General features: G+C 40.8%; 1 protein-coding gene across 1 annotated transcript in view; it reads right to left on the minus strand.

Annotated features, from left to right (window-relative positions):
* Nucleotides 1–572: 572 nt before the first annotated feature.
* LOC121959929 (zinc finger SWIM domain-containing protein 6) overlaps nt 573–24,617 on the minus strand; it is a 46,359-nt gene continuing 22,314 nt past the window's right edge. Inside the window, exons 2-14 of the mRNA XM_042509482.1 lie at nt 17,188–17,544; nt 15,305–15,453; nt 15,074–15,224; nt 12,422–12,601; nt 11,092–11,268; nt 10,859–11,005; nt 10,269–10,415; nt 8,686–8,946; nt 8,187–8,322; nt 6,629–6,786; nt 5,390–5,553; nt 5,228–5,309; nt 573–3,155 (exon numbers count right to left, since the gene is read on the minus strand). Coding sequence (XP_042365416.1) covers nt 2,293–3,155; nt 5,228–5,309; nt 5,390–5,553; nt 6,629–6,786; nt 8,187–8,322; nt 8,686–8,946; nt 10,269–10,415; nt 10,859–11,005; nt 11,092–11,268; nt 12,422–12,601; nt 15,074–15,224; nt 15,305–15,453; nt 17,188–17,544 — 2,972 coding nt within the window. The 3' untranslated portion in view covers nt 573–2,292. The remainder of the gene's footprint in view (nt 3,156–5,227; nt 5,310–5,389; nt 5,554–6,628; nt 6,787–8,186; nt 8,323–8,685; nt 8,947–10,268; nt 10,416–10,858; nt 11,006–11,091; nt 11,269–12,421; nt 12,602–15,073; nt 15,225–15,304; nt 15,454–17,187; nt 17,545–24,617) is intronic.

The raw sequence follows: 24,617 nt of genomic DNA on the forward strand, positions 1-24,617 counted from the left end.
GGCTAAACATACTTCAATACAGAATGTCGAAAAAACGTCCGAAAGGGCAATAGTCTAGTATGGCGAAAAGTGTCAAAATATGATATATAAAATATAGCGTGTAAAGACACGCCATTTTTGCAACATTCAATGATATGGCATGTCATGCGTGCTATTTTATACTGTTTTTAAGACTTTCTTGGAAAAGTCATATTTTGACATTTTTTGCCATCCTATAGTATTGATTTTCAGGCTTTTTTTTCAACATACTTCATTTAAATGTTTTAGGCCATTTTTGCAACATTCTTTGCTATGGGGTGTTTTTGCATGCCATTTTATGCTGTTTTCAGCCTGTTTTGGGACATTGACATTTTTAGCCATACTAAACTATGATGTTTTTGTGCCATTTTGGGTCGTTTTTGGTGACGTTACACAATGATGTTATGGGGTTATTCTGAATGACATTTTCATGACAACATTCACTTTTCATGTTTGACCCACAGCCTCAAAGAAAAGCCTTCATGTTTGTTATTCTTCCATTAGAAAAGTCTGAAAAAAGTCTATCCTTTCAAAAATTTATTCAGAACAAAATGTTGATTCATTAACAAGTTTATAAAACAGTGATTTAGTTACATAAATAAATTGATCAGTGTATCAAATCTTAGTTCAACTTCATGAGCTTGTTGACGTGGTTGTACAATCATTTACTCAACATAATAAATAAAAAGGGAGCATATTTCTAAACAAAAGGGAGCTACTAACTAGAGACAACACTGAAAAAATAGATGAATGGAGCTTTTAAAGCACAGAATACAGTTTAGCTAAAAAATGAAAGACACTAAAAAAAGTAACCAAGTAGTATTGGCGTAAGAGAAAAGTTTGGTAGGTAAAACTCCCATTTGGTTATTTTAAAGCATTAAGACAAGGCAAGAAAGAAGGCTTTTCTTGTGTGAGGAATTCTAGAGGGAAAAAAACTGAAGAGGAGAAAAAATAAATTCATAAACAGTCAAGATCGACAGTATAGAGCAACTTTCTGTCCTGCACAAAGTCGAGACGTCAGAAGAGGCGTGGACATAAAACAGAGCTTTTTGTGACTGAATCACTGCGAAAAGAGACACGGAGGCAGATCTCACTCGAATATCGCAGCTGTATGTTGTCGCTGCTTTGCTTCCACAGTCGTCTCTTTCTCTCGGCTCCTACAATCCTCAATACTCGTCTGTGTTCAGGAGAATACACACTTTGCATGTCCACTTCCTGTCTTGGTTTCTGCAGCTCATTACATGCCTGCAGAGCCAAAAAACAGCCAGCAGTGTACTTCTGTTTTGAACTGGCCCCTGATGCGATGCAAGGCGAATGTTTTTTGAAGTCCTTCTGATATGTTTTTTGTTTCAAAAACCAAAAAGTACTGCAGCTTCAAGTATTGTGCCTTACATAGAATATTCTGTCATAAATTAGTTAACATATACATTTTTTCCCCCAATATTCAGACATATACTTTCATATATACAGGACAATAAAATGCTTTTGTTCTTTTTGTTTTTTTTGTCTGATTTTTTTCTTTTCTTTTCTTTTTTTTTAAGAGAAATCCCTGAGAATGTATGTCGACAGCTTCCACAAGACAGTTTGTTTTTTTCTGTTTCTGTGACAGTAAAATAAGCATACTGAATGTTTGAGACAACACTGCAAAGCCAGAACAGTCAGCCTGAAGATGAAAACGAATATCGAACCCAGTAAAATGAATTCTGATGGTGAGTTTTTCTTTCTCTTCACAGATCAAATGGGCCAGGACTCGGAGAGGGGAGAGAGTAAAGCTGGATCCTTTAAAAAGAGGTACTTGTCACTTCAGATGGAGTTTCTCCATTTGGTTTAAAGCCGTTTGTCTTCGTCTTTGAGGCTGTTGAACGTTAGCTGAGGGAAGTAGGAGTGCAAGGTGGACATTTTGCCACTGGACAACACAGTATAATATACTCCATAAACTGACTCCTTTATACACAATACCAGCTGTTGCTTTTATGGTGTTTTTCTCCTTCGATTTTAAACTTGTCATTTGAAGAAGAAAATTCACCCTTAATGTATTTTCATATCTTCTTCCTATCGTCCTCGCACGTCTCGTCAGTACGTATTCCTGCTTGGTGCGACTCACAATGAATGAATGTGACTTTTGCCACATCACAGTCTAATTATTCCCCTTCAGGAAATTGTTCATTTTCACATTTGACCCCGAAGTGCCAGATCGTAGTAGTTATAAAGGATAAAAAAAAAGTTTTTGTTTTTTTTTTATTTAAAAAAAAAAAGAAGGGCAATTTGATCTTTTTAACCGAATCTCTCTCGTACGAGCATCATCAGTTTCTTCTTGCCCTTGTAGATCTGTTTCAGGTTGTCTATGAACTGTGTGAACTGGATGTGTCCGTCGTGCGCCATAAGGAAAGTCTCTCTGGCTTTACTGAGGAACTCGATAAACTCGCTGTAGTGGCGTGGGCTGATGTGCGTCAGCCGAGAGTGTGTCGTGTTGATGTAGGCCCCGATCGTGGCGTCCAGCAGCTGCCTGAGTGGAGCCTTGTCCAGAGGCATCAGCTTCCCAGAGTTCCTGCGACTATGCAGCGCCACCATGCCCGGCGTCGTTAGCGTGCACCGCCGCAAAATGTCTGACAAAACAGTGGCGCACTTCACGCTCTTCACCACCAGGGGGATGACAGATGCCAGTTCATTTTTCCCCAGTGAGTGACTGAGCGCACAGGCCCAGAGCACGTCGTTAATCGCCGGGTGCGTGTCTTGGTTGTAGCTGAGGTTCAGGTGCGTCATGGCTAATGTTGCAAGTTTGTACGCCCTCATGGGATAGCCGCGGTGCTCCATGTAGCGCGCTATTGTAAACAGCTGTGTGTAGTTCATCCCCGTGGCTGCCGCGTCCAGGACAATCTGATAGGCTGTCTCGAAGGCAATGTGGTCCTTCTCGCAGAGCGTCAGGGCTGAGAGGGCACAGTTTTGGGGGTCCTTCATGGCACACTGTAGGGCCAGGGTGCGGGCGGAGTTGGCCAGGTTCTCCTGCTGATGGCAGTCCAAGTGCAGGCGGACGATGGTGCTGTTGGACATGACGGTGCTCGCCACGACGCTGGTGGCTTCGGTGGGGGTGAAAAGGGTGAACCAGCTCTGCATGATGCTGTCCAGTGCAAACACACCTAGGAAGAGAAGAAAACAAACATAAGTTTAGGATTTAAATCTTACAAAGTCTGATGTTTTAAGTAATTCTGGTGTTCCACATGGTTCAACCATAGGTCCCCTTTTTTTTACATTTACATGCTTCCATTTTGTACAGTTTTACTAAATAGGATGTCCTCTTTCTGTGTATTACAGGACTCTGAACACCATCCTCAAAGGGTAAGTCCTATGAAATTCCTTTTTTTTGTTAACAGATGGGAAAAAAACATTTTAGGTTAGTATATTTATTTACAGAGTCTCTTTACTACCAGCAAAATGATGATGCTCATTTTAGAGTCAGAAAACATTCAAATCAATCAACCTCTATAACTGTAAAAGTCATAATACCTAAAGCTTATTTCATAAACCTTACCCTCTACTTGATTAACCAATGCAAAAACCAAAACAGCATATTTCTATTTAAGAAAATGTCTACAGAAGTATTGCTGCCCCAACTTTGCACCTAAAGTAATTAAGTGTTTTAAAAATTCTGACAAAGTAAATGCGTCACCAGTCACAATGACCCTTTGCCTTCTAATTGGATATTCTATTTCTAATTCTCTGACATTTTAGGGCCGGGCCCCTCTCTACATCGCCAACTGGCATGTTCTCAATGAGTCCATTCAAACTCGGCTCACAGAAACAGGCACTCCTTGTCACTCCTCTTACATTCACAAGAAATCATCTGGGAGGAGGGTTTTTCCCCTACAGAGCTTCGTCCCTATGGACACAGCTTCCTGTCCACTTCAGGGAAATTTAGCCACTGGGTTTTGGTATTCAAGTCCAAACATGAAGCCCACTTGATCGGCCAAAAGCCCACAATCCTCCATAATTACTACCCTGCCAGTCATTCCTTTTCACGGGCTGAGAGCCCTCCAAAATGCACTTTGAGGTCTTGTGAAGTTTTTCCTGGTTCGCCTTCACTATGTAATTTTTACTAAATCATTTACTGAAGTATTGTACTTGAGGTCATTTTTGATTTACTTCTGTTTTCATGTTGTTCAACTTTATTCTTCACTACTTCGTACGTTATGATGCATCATAATTTGGACAATGTGCTACACTATACTTTTTTAAAATTTCGACTAAATACTTTTTACGCTTTTTTGGACGACATGCTATACTATGGCTTTTTTTCATGATTTTGGACGAAATACTATAGCAATACTTTTTTTCATGATTTTTGAGAATATACTATACTATGACTTTTTTATGCTGTGTTGGACAACACTATGTACTGCGACTTTTGTTAATGCTATTTTGGACGACATACTATACTGTGACTTTTTTCATGATTTTTGAGGACATACTATACTACGACTTTTTTAAATACTTTTGGACAACATACTACTTTTTTTTATGGTATTTTGGTCAGCATACTACTCTGACTTATTTTCATGATTTTGGACGACATACTATACTACGACTTTTATGCTATTCTGGACAAAAATCTTTACTCTGACTTTTTAATCATAACTTTTAACAAAATACTCTACTATGGCATTTTATGCTATTTTGGACGAGATACTATTCAATAATTTCTTTCTGTTTTTGATGATACAGTATAATATGACTTTTTTATGTGATTTTGGACGACATAGTATACTATGATTTTTCTCATGCAATTTTGGACTGTACGACACCATGACTTTCTGATTACAGTTTAAACAACATACTATTCTATTACCATTTATGCTATTTTGGATGACAACTAATACTATGAATTTGTCTTCACAATTTTGACATAAACTATACAATGTATTTTTTGGAAACTATAACTGTCATCACATTTTTGACAGTACAGTGGTCCCTCGTTTATCGCGGGAGTTATGTTCTAAAAAATAACCCGCAATAGGCGAAATCCGCGAAGTAGTCAGCTTTATTTTTTAAAATAATAAAATAATACAATTTACATTTTTTTTAATTATAGATGTTTTAAGGCTGTAAAACCCCTCACTACACACTTTATACACAGTTATCTTAATTTCAAGTCGTGAATCTTTCTTTTACGCATTATAGGTTTTCTATAATGGTGAACGGATAAAAAACTCACCAGCTTCTGTTGCACAAGTGACCAGCCATCGCACCATCTCTCTCCTCCGCCAGTTTAAGGTAGACAGCGTCATTCTCATCACCTGCAAGAAACGCGAGATTAGTTCTGAATCTGCATGATATTGAGTCGACATGTGTTTCTGTGTTTTTGGTTGTTGTTTACCTGAAGACCCAGCTCCAGGGAGACTTTGAGCAGCGTGATGTCTGGCAGGCTGTCCATGAGAGTGGCGATTTTGAAGGCATCCTGGGCAAGTTTGAAGATGTGGGACGAGGAGTGGATGTTCTTCTGGATGGACTCCAACACTGTTTCAAGCTTACGGGCATCACCTGGTAACACAACAAATAAACATCGTCAGAAAATACGTTTACACCTTCCAGTGTTGATGGGAAATTCTTCTTTTGTCCAAAATAAGCCACTTTTTTTTTATGCATCATTTTTACAAAACAGGATTGTTGTCGACTCAAAAAAAGAAATCTGATGTTTGCAGTCATTACATACTGTAACATTAAGACTGTGAGTCAGTGCACTTTAACTGAAGCTGTTCATCCATCTCAGTATAAATATAATAATATGAATTACTGTTTGAAACCTGTTCTCGTTAGGTATTTCCCTCCAAAATCACTGTACACCTCTACCACATTATTATATTGTATTCTAATTTTTTAACTGCTGCACTCATAAGTCTGTTTTAGATTCAGGTGGATGTTTTTTTTTTTGTTTTTGTTTTTCATAGTTTCAATCAGCACCATCAGACATCACTACTGATACTACATCATTGATGATGATGACTGAATGATGCAACATCAGGCAGGAAGCTCACTGAAAGTCTTTGTTTTAGCCACTGACAGGCTCAGATTGTTAGTGTCTGACAACATTATGAAAATGATCCCGGCAGAAACAGAAGAATCTTGAAGTTACCTTAAATGTCTTTTGCTTAATAAACAATTAACAGTCACCACAGGTTTTCTGTCTTTTTTTTGACCACTTTGACTGGGAAAACGGTAGGTGTAAAGATTTGTATCATCAAAAATGTGGAATTTCATGTATAAGAGTTTGACTCATTTTGGCCAAAAGAAATTCAAAGATGTATAAATTAAATTTGAAAAACATTTTTGACAAATTCAGATGAATGACTTTTAAAGCTTAATATTTATAAAACAGAACTTAAGACTTCTCAAGGACCTTCAGACACCCTCGAAAAAGCCTTAAAAATGAATCTCGGTGAACCCTGAGTGTTTGCTCGTTCGCCTGCAGCCTGAAATTGTGATATGAAAGCCTATTTGAGTGCGGTTGTTTGAATGAAACAGCTCTGAAACTGAGATTGTATGAATTCGTTTATTTGAAGCCTGAAATACAAACACACGTTAAAACAATTCATCGTTGGCCTGTAAATGTGCGTACCTTTAGCAGCGGTGAGCATGGTGGAAGCCAGCTCACACTGTTGGGTCTCGATGTGGCTGAGAGTGAACCAGCGGGGGAGGCGGTTTGGCACCACTGACACGATGTGGTGAGGCCGAGACAGGTCAGCGGACGGCGCCGTGGACTCCAAGACCGGCAACCTGAGAGCAGAGAGGTGAAAAAAAGCAAAACTTTATTAGCTCTTTGCTGGACGTAAACAGACAGGAGCTGATGTGAAGAACATTTCATAAGGAAGATGTTCCTCTCATAGATTCGATCGATAAACTCACGTGGATCTTTGCCTCGGGCCGCGAACGCTCAGAAAAAGTGTAAAAATAACGTCTCTGTTTCCCCACAAACACTCAGCTGCTCCAACAGCTGCTCAGAGTCTCTGTTCTCTAATATTCCTCCTTTGGACTTAAAAAAATAAAGATTTACATATCGTAAAAATCAAAGGGGGTTTAATTTGGGTGAGAGGATATAAAGTTTGGTAGCACCCGTGGCGGTCAGGGAGGAAACCAACAGCGTATATTTATTATTCACACATTTTTCTAAAACTCGTTTTCAGCAGCGTTGAATTATTTAGTGAATATTCCGGCAGAAGGAGGTTTTGTCATTAAACAGAGCCCCAGATAGCAGCTCCGAAATCTGCCGCTCCTCTCTGGATCCATCACACTCGCTCACACACAAACCGGACGAGACTGAACGGAGGCGGAGCAGCAGAGCTACGTTTAGAGGTTTTGTCGGATTCAGGGCAGAAACTCCTCGTTTCACTCTCTCTTTATTTCTGCTCCTCCTAAAAGGAGTCTTCCTCTATCATTACCTTAACTGACAACTGACAACGTTACACAGTTTATGGGTATTTCATATTATATAAGGTGACCAACAAATAACAGTTAAGAGCAGCTGATGAGCTTTACATTTAGCCAAATAATTGACACAATCACGGCAGGAAGTTTGTGTAAAATTAGTGATTTGAATAATTTTTAAATTTAAACTTTGAAAGCAGCACAAGAGAAGTGATGTTGCTCCAGGTTTCGGATGCTTTCCACAAATATTTAAACCTTTGAACCCTAAACAAATTGGAGTGATTTCTCTCTAAAACATGGGGAAAAAAGGCAATTCGCACCTCTGTAAGAAATGCTCCACAAATTGCAGGAAATTAGAAGATTTAATGAATTATTTTTAAGAAGCTTGGGAAAAAAATGTTACATATTTAAAATTATGTTACAAAATTATTATTTTAACATTAACACTTTTTCCAGGTCATTTATTTGCTTTTGTTTTTTAAACTTTTTGTGTGATTTTTTTGGTTTGTGGTTTATTTTATTTACTAATTTCAGTAATTTTCTTGTATTTTTCACTAATTTCTTGCTTTTTTTTGGTCATTCCTTCTTTCACTGCTCACTCTTCCCATGTTTATGAAAGAATTCAAGCATTTGCTCAGATTTTGGAGGGTCAATTAACACGTTCATTTCTTCCTTTTTTTCTCAGCTTTCTGCCTTTTTATTAGATGGGATGGATTATACAACAACTATAAAAGAAGAAGGTTCCTACTCACCGCATGGCCCTCAGTGCAATTTTGTACGCCAGCTCGGCGTCGTGAGGTAGCAGGGAGGTGAAGAGATACTTGGCAAACGTGTGCATGGGGACGCTTTCTCTGTAGAGTAACTCCCCCAGACCACTGTACGGACCCGCTGAGAGAGAAACACACCAACAGATTCAGGTCAGACTGCACACAGACGCCAAACACAGGACGGTTCACATGTGACGGGGACATAATGTAACACACGAGGTCACTGTCTGTCCAGCCTGACGTGTCGACATGTTTGATTTAAACACACGGACCGATCAGAGCGACTCAGCTGTGAATCAGACCGATGATTTCTTTGTTAGTCACAAACGTTCAGACTTTTGTCTCAGCCTCAGAGCGGGGATTTTCTGAGAAACGCAGTCATCTCGCAATTATGTTTTATCGAAATTTCAAAAACAACGCTTAAGTTTTGCACAAATCTGTAATGGAAAGCCGCCTCGTGACAGCACTTGGTAACACGACTCACCCTCTAGCAGGAAAGCAGCTTGTTTCCGGAAGATCTTCACCAGCGTGTCGTCCAAGTCGACCTCTTGAAGTTTGGCCAGCAGCTGCTCTTCGTTGCGGCACACCTTCTCCTGAGCGTACAGGCCGTCCGGCATCACCCTCTGCTGCCCGAGCCCGATCAGAGCCGTCTCCACCGCCAGCGACACCAGCGACTCGCCCTCCTCCAGGAAACGCTGCGCCGGACAGACAGGGTGCTCCGTCCTCCTGCCTGAACCCGCCGAGCCTGAGGGGGGAGGCACAGAGAGCGGGGAGCGTGAGAGATGTTCCCTCTGGGCCGAGTATTGATCGATTTATTGATCGATTTGTTCATTCTGGAGTTCTTTTTCAGAGAGTATCCTCCAGAGGACAGTAATCATGTGTTTTAATGGCTTAATGATGTCTTGGCAGACCTCAGTGTTCGTCCCAGGAGGTTTAATGGTCCCTCGTGAACGAACACACACACACACACACACACACACACACACACACACACACACACACACACACACACGGACGTATATATAGCTTGAAGTCTTAATTGAAAACTTTGACAACTTCTCCTCGCAGCAGCTCCATCACTTGAGCACATTTGGGAGAGAAACAATCGGTGGCGTCCTCTCTGGCTGCAGCGCGTTGAGAATCGTCTCGCTGAGCTCGCTGCATAATTAATGCATTTTAATTGGAGTGTTTTTCCTGCCGCATTTCTTATTCATGAGCTGTTATTGGAGGATGACTGCGGGCCAATCAGCACGTCTGTGTCATCACTGCTGATTGCAACCTGAGGGCTGCTGCTCTGACAGGAAGACACAATCACTGCAGCCAAAATGTTTCTCTCTCTCTCTCTCTCTCTCTCTCTCACACACACACACACACACACACACACACACACACACACACACACACAGGGGACAATGTGTGTTTTTGTGTTCTGAACTGAAGTACAGCGCTGAAGTGCCACTTTGAGGTATTACTTGGGTGTTTCAACATCTCAGAGGGAAATTATAGACTTTTGACTCCACTTTTTAAATTTAAAACACACGATGACCTTATAAAATACAACACGCTGCGGAAGACGAATCCATGAAAAAACTCATGGCAACAAAACGCCCTGCTGCATCGTCTCATGTTGTATGTACAGACATGCCATTTTCACAGGGTGAACTGTCACAATCAATGATTCTGCAAATCACTGACATATATTTCAGGCTGTGGTCATCAAATAAAAAATTATTTTACATGTAGTATATTGAAAATAATTCATTTTCGGTGTTTTTTTCATCCACAAACATAGTGGCACTGTGACAAAAACCTGGCATTTAAAGGGTTAACATTTTGAAAATGAATGAATATTTGATATTTATGATTAGAACTGATGTTGGCTGAAATATTAACTTGATGAAAGTAAAAAACAATATTAATGTGTAATATTTTTTAAAGCTGGATTTTGAAAGGTGCATTTTGTACGCAGAGCTGCCATCAGAAGTATTTATACACTGTTATATTGGTATTTTTGACTTAAATAAAACCTCTTCCAGCAGAACTGTGTGTGTGTGTGTGTGTGTGTACCTGAGAAGTCGAGCAGCGGGGCAGCTCCGTCCTCGCTGCCTCGCCCCGTCTCCATGAGGGTGCTGAACAGAGTGCCGATGGGGTCCAGAGGGTGGCCCACCCAGCCCTCCAGGTTGGTCACTGATGTTATTCCTTTATGAAGCAGCTCTGCAGAAGCATCAATAAAACCTGTTCATTTATACTCTATAGTGCAACGATCGGCGTTTACCAAATTCAATTTAAGACATAAAATGAAATTGTGGTGACGTGTGTGAAAGCTAGAGCATAGTCTACAATTTTCTATTAATAATAAATATTTATTGATATTATTATCATTTTTTTTAGTACAGCCTACCTATATATAACAATAAATTCCTAGCAGTTAAACCTTTAGTTCTGTGCAGTTTTAAATCAGATGTGAAATTAAATCTTGCTTAAATTATCCCTTAAACTAGTGTAAAGTTTCCTCAACACCCATTAGCTGTGCATACAAAAAGATCCTTTTTTTGTTTGTTTTTATGTTTAATAAACCTTAAAATGTAACAGAAAAAGACTAACCAGCGCCTGAGTGGCAAAGTAGGAAGCATCATATAAATGTAAAATAAACAAACCTTTTTTGTGAGTGCGGAAGAACTCGAGCTGTTTCTGCTGTTGTCGCCGCAGTGTGTTTACTATTGCGATGGCGAGCCTGAGTGCTTCTTTAGGGTAACCGTGTGACCTCAGAGCGTCCACTCGGGCACACGCAGTCGGGACGTGCTCTGCAGGAGGAGAGGAGGAAGATATTTTATGTCTGTCTGTATTTTTTTTCTTATTAATGAAAACCCATGTGTCCGCGCTCTCTCACCGTGCCACAGGGGCCACCCTCGAGCGTCGAAGAGGGAGCTGTCGAGGTTGTCATGGTAACAGTAGTTGGTGTAGTGGTCCTCGGTGATGATGTGCTGCAGGTGGGGGTCCTGCCAGTGCAGGTCGCAGGCCTCGATGGCTCGTGTGAAAACTGTCCGGTGAGGCCGAGTATGTGAATCTGAGAGAGACAAACACAAGACGTCACGTTTACAAACTGCGAGGCAAAGATACTGCGTGAGGTGACACGGACAGGTGCATGCTGGGAAGTTAGTTACTAGTTTGGTCCACTGATTTGCTTAAAAAACCACAGTCAGCAGCAGCAGCAGTGAAAGTGACACACACACACGGAGGCTGCTGAGGTACTTTTGGAAGACTGCTGCAATTGAAGTCAACACTATTATGCGGCCTCGCTGTTTGCTATGAAAGAGATAATCGTCGTTATCTTGTTGTCTCGCCAGAAAAATGTCTTTGTGAAGATTTAGCAGCTCTTAACCCTCCGAGCAGGGGACAAGGTAAGCCGCCACATGACAGAGATAAATGGTTGCTATTGTCATGTTATGACGTTGTTATTTGTTATAATACTGGGGGCAGACGCTGTCGTGTTCAATGTCGCATCTTTGAAATTCTGCGATACCGGCATGCTGTCTAAAATCGCATGATGAAGCTGTTGTAAAGAAGGGACTCTGTAGCGTAAGTAAAAAGGGCTGAATATCGAACAGACTCTCGTGTAACACCATGACAACATGTTACTTCCTTTTAACATCCCTCAAATTATGGGATGTGGTTCTAAAAACAAAGAAAAAGAAATAAAAGTAAGACAGAGATCTCAATAATAGGATTTATAATTTTTCTTTTCTTGATTTGTGGTCTCAGTTCTGTCTGAGGGGAGGATATTTCAGACTTTGGAAACCCTGTTGTAGCAAAAAAAAAAGTCAATAACACCACAAATGCAGAGCCATTACAGACAAACCAGCAGCAGTAATAACAGTGCCTGCCTCCTCATTCGAAACGTTTTTATTACCACCTGATAGAAACGTTGGTGTGTCTGTATTTTCCCTGATTTGGTGGAAAAAGGCTGCAGGACCTCAACTGTGTTATTAGGCTCATTCTATTAGCCACACTAAAAAGGTAATAAGGCTCGCAGGCAGCGAGATTGAGGGAAGGAGACTTGATTAAAAGAGAGGGGGGAGGGGGGAGACTTAACAGTGGCAATACAGAGGAGGAGGAGGAGGAGGAGGAGGAGGAGAAAGAAACCTTCAGATGTGAAGCGGGAGAGGATTTGGAAATAAAAAAACGTGGAGGCGACGTCTGCTCTCCGGGTGTCATCTCACCTGGGTTACCAGCGGGGCCCTGGGGCAGTGCGTTGGTCAGATTGGTCAGCTCGCTGCCATGGTTACCGTCCTCCAAGGGGCAGACGTCCACGCTGTTCCACCTGCGAAGCTGTCGGAGCCAGAAACCCTTCTGCTCGGGTTTGTAGTGGGGGTTCAGCACGATGCACATCCACAGGGCTCCTGAAACGCACACGGAGAAACATACAGAGATGTAACACTCACACACATTTTCTTTTCTTCTTTCATCCCGCAACTAAAAGACTCACATTCAAAAAATAATATTCAGTTTCTGTGGAAAAAATGCATAAATATAGTCAAGTTTGTTATTGCCCTCCAAAAATACAGCCGAATGAAGTGAAGTTATATTACTGAGCACTATCATCAAATCAATCGTTTGGTCTATAAACTATCAGAAAATAGTGAAAAATGTCACATTTTCCTTGTTTTATCCAAAACCCAAATATGTTAAATTCACTCAAAAATTTTAGAGAAGATGATACCTTTATATGTTTGACATTTTTGCTTGAAAATTGATAAAATGGTCCACAAATCAATTGACAGACCAATCGTGTGGTGATACAGATAAACTAACAACTGCTTTCAAAACTCTGTTTGTTCTGATCATTTACCGGAAAGAAAAGAGGGAAAAGAAACCAACTGTTTTTGGCAGATTATCAAAAAAATTTATAAAAAAACCCCAACTAAAACGAATGTGATTCTTCATTACATCGGCTCAATTTGAGTTAAAATACTGTATAGCTGTAATTAATGATAATTTCAGTGTCAGTTAATTTGCGGGTAGTTTTTTTGGTCTATAAACGGGAACAGGATACATTCAGTTCATGATTAAATAAAACAAAGAAAAGCAGTGAATCTGCACATTAGAGAAGCTGCAACCAGAAAATATATCATTTTTGATTCAATAAATTACTAAAATCGATCTGAAGCGAGCACAGATGACCGAAAACACCGATTCAGATTGTAAAACACAAGAAGACACTGAAGGAGGGAACAATGAACATGTTAGAGGATAAAATAAAGGATGACAGATGACAAAATGACAGAGGAGAAGAAAAGAAAGGAAGTGAGAGACAGAAAAGGGAGGAGAGGTGAGGGGAGGGAAGGGGGAGGTGAGTGCAGGAGGGAGGCAGAGGATGGGGGAGGGGACAGGAGAAGAGAGGCTTTATCCTCCATCTCTTTGTTAGCGCTGCTTCAAGGACAACAACGAGGAGGGAAAACAGAGGCGAGAAAATGAAGTGAGACGTGAGTGATGAAATGCAGAGCAAGAATCTACAACAGCAGAGGAGAAGAGGAGCAGAGGAGCAGAGGAGCAGAGGAGGGGGTTATTGTGTAAAGAACAAAAACAAAGGGGGGATAAGGTGAGAGAGAGGAGTGGTGTAACCTGCAGGCCAGCAGCCTTTACTGGTTGCATCACAGTTTTGTGTTTAAAGAAAGAAGAAAAGATTTTGTTTTCACTTTCTATCACAAGCAAATAATCAAAAGTCATTTCTTCATCTGTTTTATGTTCGTACCTGCAACCTCTGCTGCACAGGTACCTTCACAACAGCAGCTTTTTATATATATTTATTCTGCTCTGCTGGTGCTTGTCTAAGAGTTAACTAAAGATATGCACCACAGTTATTTCTGTAACTGAGAGGGACAGCCGAGCGGCATTATTTAATTTTCATTATTGATTAATCTGCAAATTATTTTCTTAATTAACCCTTAGGGTCCGCTTTGATGTGACGAACACTTGTATTGCTCTGCGCACAAGACGCGCTTTCAAAAATATTATATATTAATATGATTTTTTACTTCTATTGAGTTAATTTTCCAACAAACATCAGACCTAAGCAAAAAATAGCAAATATCCATTAATTTTCAGAATTATAACATTTTAAATGCCAGGTTTTTGTCATCATGCCACTATGTTTTTAGAAAAAAAAAACATATTTTCAACATGCTAAGTATATTTTTCTATGATCACAGCCTGGCATATGTCAATGATTAGCAGCAGATTTTTTTTTTTGCAGTGTCAAACATTCATACTTGTACCACTTTGCACACAAAATGAGCTTTTCAATATCAGGCTATAAAAAAATATTATACATTAATATGATTTTCTGCTTTCATTGAACTTTTTTTTTCAACCAAAATCAGTCCTAATAATGAATATCATATATTCATTCATTTTCAGAATTAAAAAAGAACACAAAATATGACTTATTCTCAATATACTACACGCTAAGCAGATTTTTTAAAACGATCACAGCAACAGCAACACAAGAACAAAATTCAGGTTTTAGAGTAAGGACACAGAATGACACAAAGGGACACAGAAAAGAAGAATCTGCATTTCCAAAATATCGCACAAATCTATAATGGAAACCTGCCTACTGTGGGAAGTAAAACCACCGTTTTAGAGTCACGACCAAAGACATCGCCACGTTTTTTTCACACTGGTCGTCTTTCATCTGACAGCCCAAAATCAACCAGTGTACACTGGGCTTTACAGGTAAGAGGAAAAACATGTATTTTTGGGGTGAACTGTCCCTTTAAATCCAGTATTGAGTAAATGTCGGGTATGCAGCTTCAAAATATGCTGCTGAGTTTCTGTGTGTGTGTGTGTGTGTGTGTGTGTGTGTGTGTTACCTAGTTCGTCCCACAGCTGCCTGTACTTGTCAGTCATGGTGGTCCCCTGCTGCCTCCACAGCGCCAGTCTGGGGTCGCCCATGAACTGCTCTGTGATCAGCGTTAACATGCGAGCGCCGTTTGAGTCCCTCATCTTCAGCATCTCTCTCACCTGCACACACGTCAAGGGGCATTGTGGGTAAAGCTGCCACGGTGCGGCGTGATGATGTTTGTTGGGAATGATTGTGTTACCTTGCTGAACAGTAAGTTGAGCTGTTTCCCCGAGCCGTGGTACCCGCCCTGGGAGAGGAAGAGCTTGACCTGTTCCTGAACCTGCTCCTCGTCCAGATGCCAGCAGTTCTCATCGTCCACGCTGGCGCCCGCCGTCGGATCTGGAGCTCCTGGACCACACAAAGAAAATCAGTCAGAAACTAATTACTGGAGCTGCATGTTGCCAAACTAATACTGATTTTTTATTTGTTAGTTAACCAGGGTTCCTACAGCTTACAGTGAAACTTAAGACTTTTTAACGTCTCTGAATGAAAATTAAGACTGATTTCACTATAACATAAATTTGGGGAGAATGGAGAAAAAAGACCTGACAGCAATTACTATTTATGACCAAATATTTACTGTAAAGTATGAGACGACTCTTTTTTTAACAATGCTGGCAATAAAAAAATAAAAAATAAAAGAAGTTATCCAAAAAAATGTAGTGTGCTAAAAGTATCAAGCATCAGAAAATGCAACACCCAAGAACAAGGACCTGAAATTTGTTAAATACAGAGCTTGACTACATGTACTTGGTTAATTTCGACCACTAGCCACAATTAAATAAAAATCAGTCTTTTTCGGGGAGCAGCAGACATGAAAGTGGCTGCATAAGCAAACATCCTTTGCATTAATGCAGTGCTGGTTAAGTGTAAACACTGATCAATACTATAAACTGCAAAATGTGCAACAATAACTAGCCAGCAACACTTAACATGCGACACTGGGGAGGATTAAATCCATGAGACTCAACAGCAAAGTAGATTCTACTATCTGCAACAGCATAAATTTAAAAAAACTAAAGCGAAAACAGCCAAAATGCAATCTTATTCAAAGTATACTACACCACCGAAAAGTACCAGCAAAGCATATCTCTCTCAGACAGATATCATATTTACATATATACACTCATTTAACTGCTTAACTTTTGAACTAAGTGTTGTCGATCTAAATTGAAGACAGATCAGGCTACTGCTTGGCTTATTCCCTGCCTCCAATACTTTTAGAAACACACTTCGGTGAACTGTTATTGTAATATAAGAGAAAGTTTCCAAACAAGCCGCCATATTGGTCCAGTTTGACGTCCTGGTGCAGACAGCCTTCGTGCCGGGGGGCACACCCATTAAACATTCAATACTGAGAAGCAGCGAGACCAAGCGGCAACCTGCAAGTAACTATACAGGGGTACGTTTTTTTTTTTTATAACTCACCCGTTTACATAAAACTAATGCCCAAAGTTACGTATATTTAAGGGTGGGACCGCTTGAGTGACAGGCTCTCTGCGAGGCCTCGCTACAGTCTGTAAGTCAGATGAACACCTCGCTCCTTCACAGCCCCATACACACGTCAAACATGGTGGCTGCATTTACGCTGCCGGTGCAAGGCGGGAATATCACGCCGTTATGCTGCCTCCCCGTTCTGTTTTATGACATCCGATTGCGGAAAGGGGGAAGGAATTAGTCTGAGTGTGGCACGTCACATCTAAAAATGTCCCTGTGGACATGTACCATAAATGTTTCTGAAAACAGCAACACATAACACAACAAATCTCCTCACAAAACTTTTCCTGCAATGTGTTCAAACCTGACCTGATTTAAGAGTGAGTGTGTGTGTGTGTGTGTGTGTGTGTGTGTGTGATCAAAGCCTTTCTCTCCTGTTCTCCCTAAACAGCTTGTTTTTCCTGAGTCGTCTCAGAGGACGTCAGCCTCCAGCTGGACCTCCACTGGTGCGAGATGGAGGAAATCTAACACAAGTTGCTGCATTCAGAGTGTGTGTCTGTGCTGAATCATGTTAAATCATGAGGTGCATCCTGTTCTTTCACTCAGGTCTCAGATAACCAACATTATTCCGGCCCCTCCACTCACCGTGAACCTGGTTGATCTCCGAGTTCTGCGACAGGATTTCATCGGCCAGTTTCTGTGCCGTCGGCAGCACCTCGGTGTGGTGCACTGTGATCAGGTACTGGACAAACTTCTGCAGCTGATCTCTGTTCATTTGGAATAGAGTCTCTGAGATGGGCAGGCGCAGTTTGACCTGCTCGGGCTTCCGTACTCGGTACAGGGAGAGCGCCACAACGTGGGCGCAGTAGAAGATGTCCTTGTTGCCGCAGCTGCAGGTTACCGCTGTGATTTTGCAGCGGTCGAAGCTGACGCTGACGTTGCAGACCAGCTCGGGCTCTGAGGACGTGGCCGGTTCCCTCACTGTGCCGCTGAGGTGAAACCCTGCAGAGAAGCAGAGAACAAAATACTGTTAATCGTCTTAAGTTAATAAATACACAGTACAGCTTTTGTACAAATTACAATAAAACTCTTAAATTAAACTTGCAATAACTGATTTATTAGCCAATAGGAGCCAGAGGAATACATTTGTAAACAATCATTGACATGTTATCAGAATTAATGAGACTTATTTTTGTTTTTTCTTTTGGCTCTGATTTTGGTCTCCACCACCTCCTGAAGTTAATATCTGTCTCTTTAGCTGCTAAATGCTCCACTGTGTTCACCAGCTTATCTCTCACTGCATCTGTCTGTTGTCTGGCACTTGGCGGGTCATGTAGCATGTTTTTTTTTGTTTTGTTTGTTTGTTTCTTTTAGCTGAAAACAACACCATGGGTGCAGTGAAAGTGAACCAAAAAGCAAAAAATTAAGCTGAAAGTTGCTAAGATGCTCTGTAAAGCTCCCTTTTTACAAACAATAGTCATGTGACTCTTTATTTATCTTTTATCTTATTTATTATTTATCTTTGTTTAGTATTTCTTTTTTTAAGTATCAAGGTTTAGGAATGAAACTTTGAATGTCTGTGGTTATATTTAATGACGTCATCACCTTAAAAAAAATCCTTGAACACAATCCTGAGTTTGGATAAAGTAGGTTATATGATTTAATAAGTTACTCTTTTTAAAAAAAATTAAATCAGCACCTATAATATCAATATATATATATATATATATATTTCAAAGCCAAACACGTTGATAAACAGCAGATAGACAGAAAACAAGTTAAAAAAAGGCACACAGAGAGAAAGAGCAAGAGCAAGCGAGAGAGAGCAAAAGGGAGGGAAGCGTAAAGTTCTCCTAAATATTCTCATTTCCTTTTCATTTCCCTTCCACAACACATGAGTGCTTTCCCAACCCAGCACACCTCCGCCTTCTCTCAGGATCATTTCACCGCGGGCAGTCAGACCTGCTATTGTACAGAGGACCTCTGACGAGCTGAGACCTATAGGCCTCCATGTGTGTCTGAGAGAATGTAAACATAAACCAAGGAGCGGGTTTCCATGTGGTTTAAACTTCTTGACCTTGAAGTTCGGGTATCGGAGGCTCTGACAGGAAAATAAACCTTTATGTTTTCTGATGTGAAGAGGAGGATCTCCCACACATGACCAGGCAAGTGCCATTTTCCGTTTGACTGAAAAACCATGACTAAAACAGATCTGAAAACTCCGCTGAATGTGGGAGCAACAGTAGCTTCAAACATTTTGTCAAACCAGATGAGACGAAGCAGATGGGCCTGAGATGACTACACTGTGCAGCAAACTGTAAACCTGATGATTAAAATTCTTCTGTAATGACAAGAGGACGATTTGTGAGTAGGAGCATGTATCTAATGGGGTTAGTGGGTTACCAGTGATAACAGACAGCATCAGAAGTTCAGTCAGAGCAAAACTGATGCAAACGGCATGAACATTTAGCAGAGTGAACATCTGTACTGTTTCTGTATTGTTTTTTTACTGCAGGGATCTTTCCTTACAACACTCTCACACAGAAGATGATATACAGCAACTTAAAATAGTTAAAACAATTGAAACACGTCACTTAACTCAGAAGTTTGACAAAGGAAGAAAGACATATATAACTTCTTGTCCAACAAATTAAAAGACAGCTGGAGCTGCATGATGTACTTTGCATGTCATATTTGGCAGGGATTTGCAAAAAACATAAGCAATATTTTTTAAATTGTAAAACACAATTGCAAGATGACTGTGTTTCCACTGAGTGATGTTCTGCGCTTCTCCTCTGGAGATAACACTCCAAGAAGCATGTTCAAAACATTAGCAGCTTTATTTCTATTGCAGCCACCGCACTAACCGTCATTATTTCAAATCCAAGGCCACATAGGTGTGTTATACGAGTGATTTTTTTTTACTAATTTCTTGCAAACTGAGACAAAAATCGAGAAAATTTCTTCAGGTTTCAAACCTTAATTGGAATATTTCTAACTCAAGCTATTATGCCCAAAAACTGATATTCAGTACAGCCCTGGTTAACGGTAAGGAATGCAAAATCTAAAAGTTAAAAGTAGGTGCAAATTCATAAACGACACATGCCGAAAATAAACAGTTAACTGTGAGGCTCAAACAAAACAGAAATAAACAGGTGCACAAAATACTAGCAGTGTTATTGACTCTGGAACATTAGCTGAGAGATTTGACTTCCACTTTGCTGAAATGTTCTCATACATGTGACACACACCGCAGAGCTGACACATATCACCCCCCGCTAGGTGGAAGGCCGTTGAAAACGGAGAGGGTGTTTGTTTGAATTTGTGGTGAAGCTTTGTGAGCTGAGCAAAAACAGCGTACAACACAATATCGGAGAGTGAAACCAAAAAAAAAACACAGACAACGTGCTTTCCTGCTGAGCAGATACATACAAACACACACAGACACACACCAGATCGCACCTCACACAAAATCCCCATCCTGTCTTAAAACACACACACAGAAAAAAAAAGCATGGTGCTCTCCGTTACGCAGCCCTGCCCCAGTCATGCCTGGCCCGCAGCTGAACTACTGACGTAACAGAAAGAGAGAGAGTGACTCGAGGAGGAGGAGGAGGAGGAGGAGGGCCGCTATGCTGCTGGAAAAATCGGTATGCCCTCAGCTGAGTGTGTGTGTGTAAGTGTGTGTGTGCACATGCAGGAGTGTACGCTTGGCGGCGAGCCAAAGCCCTGAGCTCAGCATTCTGTAATGCACTTCCTCTCTGTGTGTCTGCGCTTCACAGCTTGCATAATACGGCCCTGTGCACTGCATAGCAACCAAACTTAACTCCTTCACTGCCAACACAATACCAGCGAGCCCGCAAGTTACATTTTAGACTTTTTTGAAGAGCTTTTTACATCCACACAGAACGTAAAATTATGGTGGAAGTCAAGGAGGGGCGATATGGCCTAGAATGATTTATTATCATATCACAGTTCTTCAGTACATTGCAGCAGTGTAAAATACTAGGCCCTCATGAAATAATCGCTTCAACTTTTTAGCAAATACTCATTTTCTTGAAGAGAGTTAGATGAGAAGATTGATAACGCTATCATGTTGATCCATTAAAGGATCAGTGGGTAAGATTTAGGGGGATTTAGTGGTGAGGATTACAGATTACAATCAGCTGAAACTTCTCCTGGTTTCTTCAGTGTTGGCCGGTGCAATATGATGAAATATATCGTCTGACAATAAAAAAGGTCCATCATTTGATATCATGCTTCATTGTTCATTTCGTTTACATCATCTCGTAACAGTGAACTAAACAGCTTAATGCAGCAAAATCAAATCTCTCCCAAAATCTCACTTTTAGTTATAAATGTGTTTTCCAACCGGCTGCAATCAGACATAAACACAGTAGTGTCGATGGAAGGCAAGGGGAAAATATTTATAGATATTTCTAAGCTACATGTAAGAATAATGACACTACATTCAGCACTTTTATCAAACTTTTTAAGACCCACTGATGCCGTGAACACACTCGCCTAGAAACCCAGGTTTAACACTTCACTCTCAATTAAGCCCAAGGTAGTCGAGTTAAGCCGTCTCTATAGGATTAAGTGAGGGGGATGTCTCTGTGAGGGGGGGTTGAAAACAAGGCCAGGACGTTCACGCCTGTGAAAGAGCAGGATCTCAACTCCCTGCAGAGTTCGGCCTGAGGACACCTTCAGGCTGTGAGCAGCATTGCCCGCTAAGGCTACGTTAAGTTGAGAATGGCCCACCTTAAAACAGAAAAGTCTTTAAGTTTTTTTGTATAATAACATTGTATGATAACACTGTGAGAACGATCCTCGTGTACACGGAGCCACAAAAACAACCGTAAACGCTGTAGTATGCATGCCAAACCATGCAGTTCTTGCATGACATGTTAAACTTTCACTGTGGTTTGACCCTTCGTTTACACAACATCGGCATTTTGGTGACCTGGAAACGCAAAATTTTGAAACCGGGTTGCAGAGTGCAATGTTTTGAAAACATTTCTCCTTCTGTTTCTGTGTAAAGATTTAGAATTTTTAGCAACTGAACATATTGATGTTTCGATTGCTTGAGTTTTACTATTCATATGTTTTCTGGGTGTGGTTTTTATACAAGCCAGTACAGCTTTCTACCACACCCTAAGATGTACTTTGTGCTTTGTGTTATGTGAAACAAATAGACTACACTAAACTAAACTGGCAGTGCACAGATCCTGTGAGAACGGAGACGTCATGGCCACACTTCTTACATGCATGTTACGTTTCAGACAAACGGCCCTGAGCGAGTAGGTGGACAACAAAAAAACAATGACTTACTACAAATCTGTTTGTTGTGCTGACTACACTGAGGTTATTAACGCTTCTTGTGCGTGCATTCGCCATCGTCTTCTTGTCGGTTTACACTCACCGCTCTGTAAAAGAACGCCTTTATGCCCTGGAGCGTGGTGTTCTTCTATTGTGTGTCATTACAAAGTTACACCACCAACTACTGGCCTGGCATGCATACTACAGCGTTTTCAGTTTTTGTTTTTTGTTTTTTTTTAATGCAAAGGAAAGACATCCATTTTTATCCGGGCTGTCCTCGCTTAAACGCGGCCTAAAAATCACACACTGGAGTGCCATGATGCAAAGGCAGCATGAAGAAGGGACCCAGTAGCAGCCCTATAGTGCGATCTTTGTGTTAAAACGGCTATAATGCGGCCGAAGCCGTCATTTAATTCTCAGAACACTGAAGCCAGATACACAAACATCTTCTCCCTCCTTCACGACACTCAGCCATTCAGTGAGCTCAGCCTCTAAAAGCTGCCTGTCAGGCGCAAGTGAGCGCCAAGGTGTGCTTGGTGTGTGCATGTGCAGTGTGTGTGTGTACTTGTTGTGACAAATTTGTCGCCTGTGGAGATGCAGCAGCACCTCTGGGGCTGTAGGAAGGAGAAGTAAACAACCAATCAATAGTCACGGTGCACTGATTATCATCTGTGCTTACAGACTGGTTTCAGATCAGCTTTTATCAGTAGACAGCAAGGACTACAGTATGCAGTGGAGGGATAAGTTAAAGATGACACCCAAATAAATAGCACCAAAAGTCACTTCAGTGGGGCACATATATATAAACAAAAAATGGCAGACTTAATCTTTTCTGACTTAGGCTAATTCATGTCATCTTAATAATTAGAGCTGCAAATGATTCATTCTTTTAATCAAAGAATTTCTATCGATAATCGCAATTATTCACACTTTTTGCAACACCGAAATTTAGCCTAAATTTGGAGTGTTATTCAGTCCCGTTACTGAGAGGCTAACATGGCATGGTTGGTATCACTAATTTCATATCATACCAGTATCATCAGTCTAGCTTTAAAAATCAGCCTGGTACAGCGTGTTAAAGACGGTAATGTTGGTAAATGTACGCAAACTGGGAAAACTGAGATTCAAGAGCTCTTTACCTTCCAAGAAGAGGACGTGATTACCCGTCATATAACAGAGAAGGTAAATGATTGCGCTGCCAACATGTTATATGTGAGCCGAGAGGCGGACACTCGTGTGTTAAACCGGCGTGACGCCGCCGTCGGTTTGTTCTGTGTAAAAGTGCAGGGGCAATATAAAAGCCGGACTTCGCTGTGGCTCTACCACACGATCTCTGTGTAAAAGCAGTTATTGTTTCAGTTGGCAAAAGTTGACAGAAGTGGGTGGCGTTTGATTTTCGAGGGGTAAATTTCCCGCTGTTACTGTTGTAAACTGGCTTAGCAAACGGTCAATGGGTTCGGGAGCCAGCAGCTAACAGGGTAATGTGTTCAGAGAAAGGGGGGTTGAAGTGTGATCGCGTGTTTAAGGAAGCTGGAGGAAGCACCTTCACACGAGCTCAGAATGAGGTCAATGAGGATTTGAGTTAACTGGGTCAATCTGTGTCCCTCTTTAGTGATCCCCAGCAGCTCCTTCTGAACATACTAATCATTGCTCTCCCGATACGTGCCACCATAAATACACCTGGCACTTCTCCTCTCTCTGATCCGGCCTCCTGCTTTTGAAACAGAACTGCAGAAATAACAAACTGCACTGAAATACAACACAGAGGAAGGAGTCGTCCTCGACCGAGCGCACTGAAATTCCTCAGCCCTGTCACAAAAACAAAGAGGCCGCCTTTACAACACATGAGACATTGCTAAACGGTCTGGTCACCCAGACAAGAAAACGACTCCTCTTGCTGTTTTATAGCGTCCATTTCACCGGCCAGTCTGGCCCACAGTGAGCACTGGGAGGAAACTGGAAACTCTTTGAAAGGAGCCACAAAGAATGACTCAACATGCCAGTGAGACGAGAGAAAGACGGGCCTTTTACAGTCCAACCAGAGCTTTTATCAGAGCCGCACAGAAATCAATCACCGAAACAACTATCAAAGCACTCAGAGATGCTACACTCATCCACGACTGTATTACAATACTTTAATTCATATTGTTTAATCTGCTGATTATTTTTCATTATTTTTCCATTAATGTTTTTTGAAAATGTCCAAACATTGTGAAGAATTTGAGGTTCTTTCCAAAAACTCAAAGTGGTGTCTTCAAATGTCTAGTTTTATCTGACCACCAGTCAAAAAATTTGAAACATTTGCATAAAATCTTCATATTCAACAAGCTTGAACCTGGAAATATTTCTATTTTTGCTTGACAAAACATATCAAGACAATTATTTTGGTATAAAAGCAGCCGTCTATTCATTTTCAGAGCGGTCGATTAAACAATAAATCAACTAATAGTTGCAGCTCTATTTAGAAGTTAAAGTATGTGAGCATCAAAAGTATACAAAACATAAATTACAGTTCTTTCTTAAATGGATTAAGTTTGGACTGTTTAATGTTACGGGGAAACATAATTAAAGAATAATGACGGTTTCAAAAAAAAGTTTGACACAATGAGCCTGCGTAAGATAAGAATTCTTCAGACCTAAAGACCTTCGTCATGTCAGCTGTTAAATTTAAAGAAAAAGTAGCACAAACATGTTGACACGCAGTAAGCTTGTAGCTTTTGGGGCCCCAGGAGTTCAGGGGCCCTGGGGAAGTTACC

This window comes from Plectropomus leopardus, chromosome 20, assembly GCF_008729295.1.
Source record: "Plectropomus leopardus isolate mb chromosome 20, YSFRI_Pleo_2.0, whole genome shotgun sequence".
NCBI classification, from domain to species: Eukaryota; Metazoa; Chordata; class Actinopteri; order Perciformes; family Serranidae; genus Plectropomus; species Plectropomus leopardus.